The sequence below is a fragment of the Suricata suricatta genome, chromosome 8 (genome assembly GCF_006229205.1).
Source record: "Suricata suricatta isolate VVHF042 chromosome 8, meerkat_22Aug2017_6uvM2_HiC, whole genome shotgun sequence".
Taxonomy (NCBI): Eukaryota; Metazoa; Chordata; class Mammalia; order Carnivora; family Herpestidae; genus Suricata; species Suricata suricatta.
Genome location: NC_043707.1, coordinates 66444082 through 66456790, shown reverse-complemented (window position 1 = coordinate 66456790; position 12709 = coordinate 66444082). Strand labels below are relative to the sequence as shown.

General features: G+C 40.1%; 1 protein-coding gene across 1 annotated transcript in view; it reads left to right on the top strand.

Moving 5' to 3' along the window:
- The first annotated feature begins 16 nt into the window (after positions 1-16).
- The window catches only part of EPHX4 (epoxide hydrolase 4), a 39994-nt gene continuing 27301 nt past the window's right edge, over positions 17-12709 (top strand). The window contains exons 1-2 of the mRNA XM_029948009.1: positions 17-328; positions 2617-2702. Coding sequence (XP_029803869.1) covers positions 98-328; positions 2617-2702 — 317 coding nt within the window. The 5' untranslated portion in view covers positions 17-97. The remainder of the gene's footprint in view (positions 329-2616; positions 2703-12709) is intronic.

Genomic DNA, 12709 nt, shown 5'->3' with positions numbered 1-12709 from the left:
CGCGCCGCCGCGCCGGCTGTCTGGCTCCGCAGCCCGAGCGAGCGCCGCCGCTCCCGCGCCTCGGAAGGGCAGCGGGCCCGGCCGCCGGCCCCGCTCGATGGCGAGGCTGCGGGACTGCCTGCTCCGCCTGACGGTCACGATCCGGTCCCTGCTCTTCTGGTCCCTGGTCTACTGCTACTGCGGGCTCTGCGCCTCCATCTACCTGCTCAAACTTTTGTGGAGCATCGGCAAGGGACCGGCGCAGACCTTCCGGAGGGTCGCCCGGGAACACCCTCCCGCGTGTCTGAACGACCCCTCTCTGGGTACCCACTGCTACGTGCGGATCAAGGTGAAGGCCGGCGCGGCCCGGCGGTATCGGGAGGGAACGTGACCGCCGTGAGAGCAGAGCGCGCGGGGCTGCTCCTTCCATGACGCCCAGCGTCCCTTAGGGTTCCTGGGTATCGCCAGAGCGCGCGGCGGGGACAGGGAAGATGCCAAGGGGCAGCAAGCGGGGCGAGCTGTGGCGGGAGAGGGGTCGGGCGTGTGTGTGTGTGTGTGTGTGTGTGTGTGTGTGTGTGTGTGTGTGTGTGTGTGTGTGAGAGAGAGAGAGAGAGAGAGAGAGAGAGAGAGAGAGAGAGAGAGAGAGAGAGAGAGAGGAGAGAGAAACTGAGAATAGGTTATGTGGAAGGTCTCTCATCAGGGCCCTATATATATTACTGTCCCCTCCTGCTCCACCACAACAACCCAGAATGATTCTGCCCCCTGTAAGGGACGGGTGTCTCGAGTCACCTTTTTGCCCTTAAGAGCTCAGGTCAGCTGTAGGAGATTGTTCCTAGGCGCCTTACTGTCTCATGAGGCTGTCCTTGCCCAAATTTTAGAGATTGAAAGAGTAAATAGAGTAAGTCATTGGAAATAGGACTTTATTCAGAGTAGCAGAATGGAACATTCACAGATGACCTAACCAGCATGAAACAGTAAGTAAATGGTGTATATTTGTGGGCAAGGAAGCAGACTTAAGAAGTCAGAGACCAAAGGAATGGAATAAAAAGTAAAAGTCAACCATGCATTCAGACTGGAACTGTTCATGCTTGTCCCAAGCCTCCTGGCAGCCCACGGATATTCCATTTCCTGAGGCTCCAGGTGGTGAAGAGATATAGCCCTTCATGTTGCACCTTGCAGTCTGACTCACAAGACTTTCAAAAACTACCCTCAGATGAGGGGATATTTATGTCAGCAAGTGGAGGATTCCTATTAGGAGCTAGAGTGTCCAGCAGCCAGAGTTTAAAAGACCAAGAGCACATTTTTTCTAATCCTTTTCCAGCCCAGGGTCACCCTTATTCAGAATGAAAGAAATTAATATTTGGGGGGAAAAAAACTTTAAAAAACAACAAACAAAAACTTAGAACAATGCCTAGTACATAGTAAGTGCAATAAAGTATTTGTCACTAAATCCAGTCAAGTCCCCAAGATTCATCACCAATAACAGAAGTCACTGAACTTCTAGAAAGGCATTCTGCAATTGAGAGCAAAGTCAGGTTTGTTATCTTGATCCAACCTGAAGAAGAAAAACAGTGAGAAAGAATCATCTGAAATTCCTCATAATGCTTTTCCTCTGACCCTGGCCACTCCCAAGAGTTGCCAGAGACAGACCATGGAGTGGAAAGAATATTGTCCTGCAAGATAGAAGAAAATGGGTTCTGGTCACAGCCCTGCTCCCAACCACCTTTGTGACCCATGTTAGTATCTTTGAACTTAGGTTTCCTAACCTGCCAAAATGATGGGGTTGAATTAAATGACCTTTTAAGATTTTTTCACATCTGAAAACCTCCGTGCTTGGGATACCTGCTATGAAACCTAGTCTCTGTGCTCAGCTTTGGGTCTTGGTTTCTTTCTTCACTTCTTTCTGAGTTTTTATTTTCCTTTCTTGCTTTTTTCTTCATTTTACTCTTTTCAGTTTGCCTTATATTTGCTATATCCCTGTCTCACCCCTATACTTTTCATTTTCCTTGGGCAGTCTTGTCTCCTGCATGCAGAGAAAAGTCTTGAGCATTCAGAGCATTCTGCTGTTGGAAATACATTGACATGACGTGAGGAGCAGGAAGCCAGGGGACGGTACATACAACTCTCAACTTAAAATAATAATGTGGGAAGGAGAGAACTAAAAATAAGGAAAGGAGGTGTGAATTATATAACTGATGGCACAGCTCTTGACGGGCAAGCTGAGAAAAGTACATGACTAGGAGGTAAACATGGCAAGAATATAAATTCAGATCAGAATTATTTACATGTCCTGCAGAATTTGAATGAGATGGAATGTGACACATCAGTAAGATGAAAGTCACAAATTGTGACATTGTTCCAAGAGCTTACACCATATAAATTGACCTTGTAAGTAGAACAAGAAGGGAAGAGGGAAGGTACTCCAAAGGGCAATGTTTAGGAAAGTGACTCTAATTTACCCTATTGATAAATCATGGGATTGTTTTCTTTTTGAAATTTAATAATATTTATTTTATTTCTTGATATTAAAAATAATACAAGTTTTTTCTTTAATGAAATGGAAATACTAAATGCACTTACTTTGACAACCAATGCAAGATATCACTAAAATTCCGTGCCCTCTATTTTCTACTGCAGGATTCGGGGTTAAGATTTCATTATGTTGCTGCTGGTGAAAGAGGCAAACCACTTATGCTGCTGCTTCATGGATTTCCAGAATTCTGGTAAACTTACCAACCAACTTTTCTTGTCCATTCAGGCCTTGTCTTATCACAGTATCATTTTCTTGTTATGACTTTTCATAGACCTTACTCTATGCCTACTTATCCAGTTATCCTTCCTTAATGTTCTTGAATCATAGGAATGGTTTTCCTTCTAAAGGAATGTGCCTGGTACCAGCCTATTTTTTTTTTTTTTGAGAATTTAAAGAAGTTTGGTTTAGTGTTTAAAGTTTCTGGAGCGCCTGGGTGGCTCAGTTGGTTAAGCGTCTGACTTCGGCTCAGGTCATGATCTCACAGCTCGTGGGTTTGAGCCCTCCATCGGGCTCTGTGATGACAGTGTGGAGTCTGCTTTGGATTCTCTCTCTCTGCCCTCTTCTTTCTCTCTCTCAAAAATAAATAAATAAGCATTTAAAAATTAATATCTTTTTGAAAGATGCTGCATATGGTGATAAAAAGAAAACTGGATTTTTGATAACAGAGCTATGATCTTGAGACAGTTCACAAATTATAAGAAATAGATGAAAAATCATCATATTTTCTGAGCTGACAGAAAGGCAGAATATGCAGTATCTTTTTAAAGGTCTGGGACAACGCCCTGTCCCCAGTTTCTCCCTTATTATCACTCCTAACACCTAGAATTTCACCGTTACATATTCTGCACCTTCTTCACAGTTTTAAAGACTTTTTGTTATCCAAAGTCCTGATTAAAAATACACCTAGTTCTGAAGGAGGTCTGACCCTCATACACTTTAGTTCATACTTTATCAGTGAAAGCGATTTTATTAATAAATACATTGAGAATGTCAGCACACTAGGAAGTATTAGGCACTGAAGAAATGAATGGAGGATGGCATATCCCCATTTACCTCATCATTTTTCCAGAGCAAAAAGTCTGTCTTTTTCTGAGATATTCCCTTCATGAAGATTTTTCTCCCCTTGGATTTGCCTGCATGAATAAACATAAGTCGTTTTCATGTTAAACTTTTATCTGTTCTTCCATCTGGCGACAAGTTAATTAGGTGGTAAACAGCCCAGTGCAATTCAAGCATATGTATGTGGACTCGTTTAGTGGAGTGCTTAAAATGATTGGCTCACCAGAAGATGGAAGTTTGGAGCCTTAGTCAAATATGCAGAAAGTAACAGGGGCGGTGAATTCTGACTTAATCACTTACTTGCTGCAGGATCCTGCAGGATCATCTGCGATAATCTCACAGGGTTGTTGTGAAGATAAAGGGAGGCTTACAGAAAGCCTTTTACATAGCCCCAGAAAATACCCAATAAGTATTTCCTTTTCTTCATTCCCATTCACTCAGTGTGGAGAGGCACGTGCCAGCACTAATGTTCTCCATGCATTTATTAATAAAGTCCCTTTCACTGATAAAGTATTATCTAAAGTTCATTGAGATCATACCTCTTTGAGAGCTAGCTGCACTTTCGATCAGGACTTTGGATGATACAAAGTCTTTAATATTTTTTTAATGTTTGTTTTTGAGGGACAGAGAGAGCAGGGGGAGGGGATGTAGAGAGAGAGAGGGAGACAAAGAATCTGACGCAGGCTCTAGGCTCTGTAGCTGTCAGCACGGAGTCCGACACAGGCTCGAACTCATGAACTGCAAGATCATCACCTGAGCCGAAGCCAGATGCTTAGCCAACTGAGCCACCCAGGTGCCCTCCCTTTTTAAAAATTTTTTTTCAAAATCTTTAAGACTTTAAAGGATGTGAAAAAATATGTGATAATGGAATTCTTGGTTTAAGAGTGATAGTGAAGCAATTGGAATATTACTTGGCAATCAAAACAAATGAAATCTTGCCATTTGCAACAATGTGGATGGCACTAAAGTGTATTATGCTAAGTGAAATAAGTCAGGGAAAGATACATGTCATATGATTTCGCTCATACATGGAATTTCAGAAACACAACAGAAGACCATAAAGGAAGGGAAGGAAAATAAGAGTAACAGGAGAGAGGGAGGCAAACCAAAAGAGACTCTTAAATACAGAGAACTGAGGATTGCTGGGGGGGTGTCCGGTGGGGGGATGAGCTAAATAGGTGATGGGCATTAAGCAGGGTGCTTGTTGGGATGAACACTGGGTATTATATGTAAGTGATGAGTCACTAAATTCTACTTCTGAAATCATTATTACACTATGTTAACTAACTTGGATTTAAATTTTTTAAAAGTGATAGTAATGATGAAATTTGGGGACAGGCCATTGTCCTAGACCTGTAAAAACATAATTTCCTGATTCTGGTGATGATGATGATGATAGTTAACATTTACTGACCATTTACTGTGTGCCAGGCATTCTTCTAAGTGTTTTGTGTACATCATCTCATCTAAACCCAAGGCACACCTCATTTTTGAACTTCAAAGCTGACCTCTACTGCTTGTTCTCAGTATATAGAAATGATAATCATCTGATAATGTACACTGATTTTCATCCTTCAAATTTCACACTTTATAGAAACATTCAAGAGGGTGTTAAAAAGTTAGCGAACAATGTTAGAATACCTCCCTTTAACATTCTGGATCATCATTCTAAATAAAATTCATGATCTGTTGGTGTAGGGGTTGATATTTAACTTCTTAGAAAAGATTTAAAAGCTATTCTGTCTATCTCACACCAACCCGAGTAAGTGTTCATATTCTTTTCTCCTGGAACTTCACTTGTTTACATGTAGAACAGTCTACCATGAAGTTAAAAATAAACGTACAACCTGTCAAACCACTTGGTAATTGTTTCAAAGAAACAACAAATAGCAGTGATGCCCTTTCAATGTTGGACAGTAAATGCTTTCTATCATATTTTAAGAATGATACTTTCTTATACGTATTTCATAGTGTTGTTCCATTATTACTCTTCCTAAGAGTTGATTCTTGTACATGTCCTCTAATCTTCAGTGAATGGGACAGGAGACCTGGCACTGGGCCCTCACACCAGTCCTACTTGCTCCAGTAAAGTCAAGTCTTGGATGTGTTACTCCAGGAGATTTAAGAACAACAACAATGAACTAATAATTCAGTTACTCAAATAGACCATATTGAATTCACTGAGCTTTGCCAGCTGTTAATCTGAAAGGAGTCCTAAAGTAACTACAAGGACACTACTGGAAATCAGGCACCTCTGCTTGCCTATATCATACCCTAAAACAGTACTTCTATGTTGAGTCTTACTTTGCCTTTCCTTCCAATCAAATTCCCACTATTACCTATCAGGAATCTAGTCAATTCCTTACAGGTACTGCATTCAGAAAAAGTCAGATTCAGAGTTTAGGACAAAGCTGTTTTGATTAAACCACTTCAAGACTCTCTCTCTTGGCTTTCCCTTCTCTTTTTCCCAAAGCCCCTTCTCTGGCATTTCCTCTTCTTTATTTGTTTTTTAAGTTTATTTATTTATTTGAGAGAGACAAAGACAGTGTGAGTCAGGGAGGGGCAGATAGAGAGGGGCAGGGAGAGAGAGAGAGAGAGAGAGAGAGAGAGAGAGAGAGAATCCCAAGCAAGCTCCAAGCTGCCAGTGCAGAATCTAATGCAGGGCTTGAACCCACAAAACTATGAGATCATGACCTGAGCTGAAACCAAGAGTTGGATGCTTAACTGACTGAGCCACCCAGGCGCTCTGCATTTCTATCTTCTTTAAAAGCCAAAAACAGCAAACAAAAAACTTTGACATTTCAAGCCAATATAAATTTACATTATACATGTAAATAGGGGTGCCTGGGTGGCTCATTTGGTTAAGTGTCCAAATCTTGATCTCCGCTCAGGTCATGATTTCACAGTTCATGGGTTCGAGCCCCACATGGGGCTCTGTGCTGACAGTGGAGATCCTGCTTGGAATTCTCTCTCTCCCTCTTTCTCTGTTCCTCCCCCACTTGCTCTTTCTCTCTCTTAAGGCAAATAAACTTAAAATAATTTTTAAAAATAAGTGTAAATATTATTCCCCTATTAATCAAGTTTTGCCTAAATATCCATGAAATGATGTTTATTTGTAGATGGAGCAGATCAGAATATTTGATACTGTGAAAACAAAATATCCTAAATTGGCAATGTGTGTCAAAATGATTTTAAACAGAAAAGTACTTTACAAATGCATTATATTATCTGTAATTTATCATCATTACCTAAGAATAGCTATTGAGAACTGGTGACATTTAATATTAGATGTTGCATGGAAACAATAAAAATTCTGGGTCTTCTTTCTTAAAAGCTAAAGGAGACATCAAACATACATCTATGAGACTTTTAGCTAAATTATCCCAAAATAAAATTGTCAGAAGATGGTTTTTCTCCCACTCTCTCTCCACCTCAATTTGCATCGCTTTTAAAAATATTTGGAGCTGATGCAGGCAGTTTCTTTGAGTTGTCTTCATCACCAGCTGTATGGAATGCATCCGTCATTACTCAAGTGCTGAGCCAGGGGAGGGCTCTTCGTGCACACAGCTGAGGCTGATGACTGTGGCCCTTTTTCTGTTGCGAAGGGGAAAAGGATATCCTGCATCTGGACACCTCTTATGTCAAGAGTAATCACTAGGAAAGAGGTTGCTTTTTCAAAAGTGTCTTCTGCTATCACCTAAAAGTCCTAGAAAAAAAGACGTGGATGAAAATAGTTAGCTTTGTTTACTTGTAATATTTTTAGGAGTTACTGATTTTGTGGTCTGTTTCATTTCTGTGTCAAGGGGGTTGTTTTTGGTTTATAGCATATGAATGAAATGCCGTCAATCTATCACTGGGGTGATTTCTTTTTCAGTTTAAAATGTGAATCAAATATGCCTTGTTTATGAATTCTGGTAAGATTACACTTTTAAAAATTTGCAACTTATTAAGATAACAGCTGCCTTATTTCTTTTTTAAAATACGTTTATTTATTTATTTTGAGAGAGAAAGAAAGAGAGAGCAGGAGAGGGGCAGAGAGAGAGAGAAAGAGAATCCCAGGCAGGCTCCACACTGTCAGCACAGAGCAGGATGTGGGGCTTGACCTCATGAACTGTAAGATCATGACCTGAGCTGAAACTAAGAGTCGGAGGCTTAACCGACTGAGCTACACAGGTGCCCCACCAGCTGCCCTATTTCTTAGAAATGTTTGAGATATTGTTTAGTTCCTCTCTTGGATGACAGCAATAGTTGAATTTATTTGTAAGACAACTTAAATTACTAATAAGAGAACAAAATATGCAGGTATTATGTTTGCATAAATATGTTTCTAGTGAAATTTTCAATGTAAAATATTGCATATTCTACATATTACTTTGACTCAAATTTCTACCTTGGAATCTCTAATAAGATAAATTGGGGGGAAGCTCCTGGATGGTTCATTCGGTTAAGCGTTCAACCGTGGTCTCACAGTTCATGAGTTCAAGCCCTCCACCAGGCTCTCTGCTGTCAGCATGGAGCCCACTTTGGATCCTCTGTCCCCCTGCCCCTTCCCCCACTTGTGTTCTCTTTCTCAAAAATAAATAAATATTTTTTAAAAAATTCTTTTTTTAAAGTGTTTATTTTTGAGAGAGTGTGCAAGCAGGGAAGAGGCAGATAAACAGAAACTGAAGCAGATTTGGCACTGTCAGTGCAAAGCCCGCTGTGGGGCTTGAAACCATAAACCTTGACCTCATGACCTGAGCCAAAGTCAGATACTCAACTGACTGAGTCATCCAGGCACCCCAAATAATTAAATGAATTCTAAATGAAGACACAGATACTTCAGATATTAAAACAATGCATATTTTCATGGACACTGAATATAAATTTCCCAGCAGGAACTTCGGAACTTTAACTGTCAGTGTCTCACGGTTCAAGCTTTGTTGAACAGCTGGTACTTCTAGCACTGTCAAGATTCAGGGCTTTCATTTGTTTCTTGTTTTACTTATTCAACACATCTTTACTGAGCACCTACACTAAATATTCTGACAGCTGAGGGAGCTCCCAACTGAGTGGCAGCACCAGACACCCCTAGACCATTATAATGCACATGCCCAGTATGCTGAAGAGTGTATGTACAAGTGGGAGAGTAAGAAGGGGCATCCTACCCACCTGGAAAGATGGGAGCCTGGGAAGTCTCTTGAAAATGGACATGTTCACATAAGGAGTTCAGTGAAGGGGAAGAGCAAGGATTGTGAAGAGTAGGGGAGTGGTGGAGTAGGATGATATTTCAGACAAATGAAATCTAGCGAACAACCTCAAAAGCAAAAAGCAACACTGCATTTACTCACTGTAAGTGCCTTAGCACTGTAAGGGCAGTGTACCATGGACTCAGGCCAGACTACCAGGGTTTGAATCCTGGCTCTGCTGTTTGCTAATTCTGTGACCTTTGGCAAGATAGTTAACCTCTCTGTATTTTTATTTCTTTAGGTGTAATGTTGAGACAATAATAATATCTACTTCATAGTTTTGTTTTAAAGATCAACATTACTATATGTGAAACACTTAGAATTGTGTCTGGTTTTTATTACCTAGCAAATGACAAAGACTCAAAGTAATCAGGCTGGAAGACTGGGCAATAGTCAGACCTCTGACATTTTTGTCTGAAGAAATGACGAGCTTGGACTGCATGTTATGAGTATGGGTGTGCCTTGTTTTATAGTGCTTTACAGCTACCATGTTTTTTGCAAACAAAAGTTTATGGCAACTCTGTGGCGTGCAAGTCTGTTGGGGTCATTTTTCCAACAGCATTTTCTCACATTGTATCCATCACATTTTGGTAATTCTTGCAAGATTTCAAACTTTGTCATTATAACCATATTTGTTATGGTGATCGGTGATCAGTGACCCCTGATGATACTACTGTAATTGTGTTGGAAGTTCCCCAAACCACGCCTGTATGAGATGGTGAACTTGATGATACGTGTTGTCTTAGTTCTGACTACTCACCAGTAAGCAATTCCCCCGTCTTCCTCTCTCTCCCTGCGTCTCTCTCTTCCACGAGACAAACCAACATTGAAATTAGGCCAATTAATAACCTTACAAAGGCCTCTAAGTGTTCAAGTGAAGGGAAGAGTTGCACATCCCTCACTTTAAATTGAAAACCAGAAATGATTAAGCTTAGTGAGGAAGGCATGTCAGAAGCCAAAATAGGCCAAAGGCGAGGCCGCTTGTGCCAGTTAGCCAAGTTGTCAATACTGTGAAAAAGTTCTTGAAATTAAAAGTGCTACTCCAGTGAGCACACAAATGATAAGAATGTGAAACAGCCTTATTCTTGGTATGGAAAACGTTATAGCAGTCTGGATGCAAATCAGCCCAGCCAAAGCATTCTCTTCAGCCAAACTCTAATCCAAAGCGAGGACCTAACTCTTCAATTCCATGAAGAGTGAGAGAGGTGAGGAAGCTGCAGAAGAAAAGTTTGAAGCTAGCAGACTTTGGTTCATGAGGTTTAAGGACAGAAGCCATCTCTATAACAGAAAAATGCTAGGTAAAGCAGCGAGTGCTAATATATCAACTGCAGCAAGTTATTGAGAGGATTCAGCTCATATAATTCATGAATGTGGCTATAATAAACAATAGATTTTCTATGTAGACAGGTAGCCCTTCTATTGGAAGAAGACGCCTTCTAGGACTTTCTTAGCTAGAGAGGAAAAGTCAATGCCTGGCTTTACAGCTTCAAAGGACAGGCTGACTCTCTTGCTTCTAATATAGCTAAAACTTGAGAAGTTTAAGCCAATGCTCATTGATTACTCTGTAAATCTTAGGACCCTTAAGAATTATGCTAGACCCACTCTGCCTGTTTTCTATAAATGGGACAACAAAGACTGGATGACAGCACATCTGTTTACAACATAGTTTACTGAATATCTTAAACTCACTGTTGAGACCTAGTGCTCAGAAAAAAAAAGTTCTTTCAAAATATTATTACTCATTGACAGTGCACCTGGTCACCCAGGACCTCTGATGGTGACGTACAACCAGATTAATGTTGTTCTCATGCCTACTAACACAACATCAATTGTACCTCCCATGGATCAAGAAGTAATTTGGACTTTAAGGTCTCATTACTTAAGAAATACATTTCATATGGCTATAGTTGCCACAGATAATGATTCCTCTGATGGATCTGGGCAAAGTCCATTGAAAACCTTCTGGAATAGTCCCATTCTAGATGCCATTAAAAACATTCATGATTCATGGGAAGAGGTCAAAATGTCAACATGATCGGGAGTGAAAGAAGGTGATTCCTACCCCATGGATGACTTGGAGGGGCTCGGAACTTCAGTGGAGGAAGTAAAAGCAGGTGTGATAGAAACAGCAAAAGAATAGAAAGGGAAGTGGAGCCTGAACATGTGACTGAATGGCTGCAAAACTAATGGGTGAGGAGCTGCTTCTTATGGATGAGCAAAGACAGTGGTTTCCTGAGATGGAACCTACTCTGGTGTAGAAGCTGTGAAGATTGTTGAAATGACAGTAGAGGATTTAGGATATTACATCAACTTAGTTGATAAAGCAGAGGCAGGGTTTGAGAAGACTGACTCTAATTGGGAAAGAAGTTCTACTGTGGGTAAAATGCTACCAAACAACATTGCATGCTACAGAGAAATCATCTGTGAAAGAAAGAGTCAACTGAGGTGCCAAAATTCACTGCTGTCTTATTGTAAGAAATTGCTGCAGCCACCCCGACCTTCAGCAACCACCACCCTGGTCAGTCAGCAGTCATCAATATTGAGATAAGACCATCCAGCAAAAAGATTACAACTCACTGAAAATTCAGATGATGGGTAACACATTTTTAGCAATAAAGTATTTTTTCTTTTACTTTTTGTTTGATTTTATTACATTTCTAATTTTCATTACAGTATAGTTAACATACTGTGTTATATTAGTTTCAGGTATACAATACAGTGATTCAACAGTTCTATTCAAGCAGTACTTTTTAAAAATTCTTTTTTTAATATTTATTTTTAAGAGAGACAGAGAGCAGGGGAGGGGCAGAGAGAGAGGGGGAGAGAGGGGATCCCCAGCAGGCTCCAAGCTGCTAGTGCAGAGCCCGACATAGAGTCTTGATCCCAAGAACCATGAGATCATGACCTGAGCTGAAGTCAGACTCTAAACCAACTGACCCACCCAGGTGCCCCACAACCATACTTTTTAAATTATAATATATACACTGTTTCTTAGACATAATGTTACTGCACAGTTAACAGACCACAATGTAAACATAACTATTATATGCACCAGGAAACCAAAAATTCATTTAACTTATCTTATGTGATATTTTGCTTTATGTGCTGGTCTTGACCCAAACCCACAATATGTCTGAGATATGAATGTATAGGGATTCAAGAAAAGATGTTAAGCAGGGAAATTACATGACCAAATTTGTTTTTGCAAACTCACTTTGGTTTTGTAAGGGCTAGAGCTAAAGGGAATGAAATACAGATAGACCAATCGATAGGTTGCTGCCTTAATGGAAGCCTGAATTAAGGTAATGATAGTAGGGATGGACAGGAAAAGTTATTAAATAAATATTTAAAAGGCTAAATCTGCAGAACTTTATTGATTGGGAATGAGGTAATCTCTAAAGAGGGAAGAGTTGGACTCCAGTTTCAAAGGCATAAAAAAAATCAATTGAAAATTTTAAGTAAGGCTAATGAGGAAAATAATATCATATGTGTTGATAGATGATATCTTTAAGGAAACTAACTGCTTTATTTTTTATAGCTCAAAGACAATTAATAGGATTGCTATGACACACTTTTTATTAACATTTTCAGTTCTGTTTTAATTGGTAATGCTTTTGTAGATTTTCACAAATCATAGATATTCTAATAACAGATCAAAGACTCTGTATCCATGTCTGACACTCTTCCTGATGACCTGTTGATGTAAAGTACATAATTTGCTTCATTGATCTTACTGCTTTGTGTCCCTTGACATTGAAGTCTCTCTCTATTAGTTTATAATCTTACATCACTGTATACACTTGAGTACTGCACTCCAAAAATCTTTTCTCCCAGTTGGCTTGTATCAGATAATTCTGTACTCTTTCCATGAACAGATATGCATACAGATCCATTTTTTAAATTCATATTT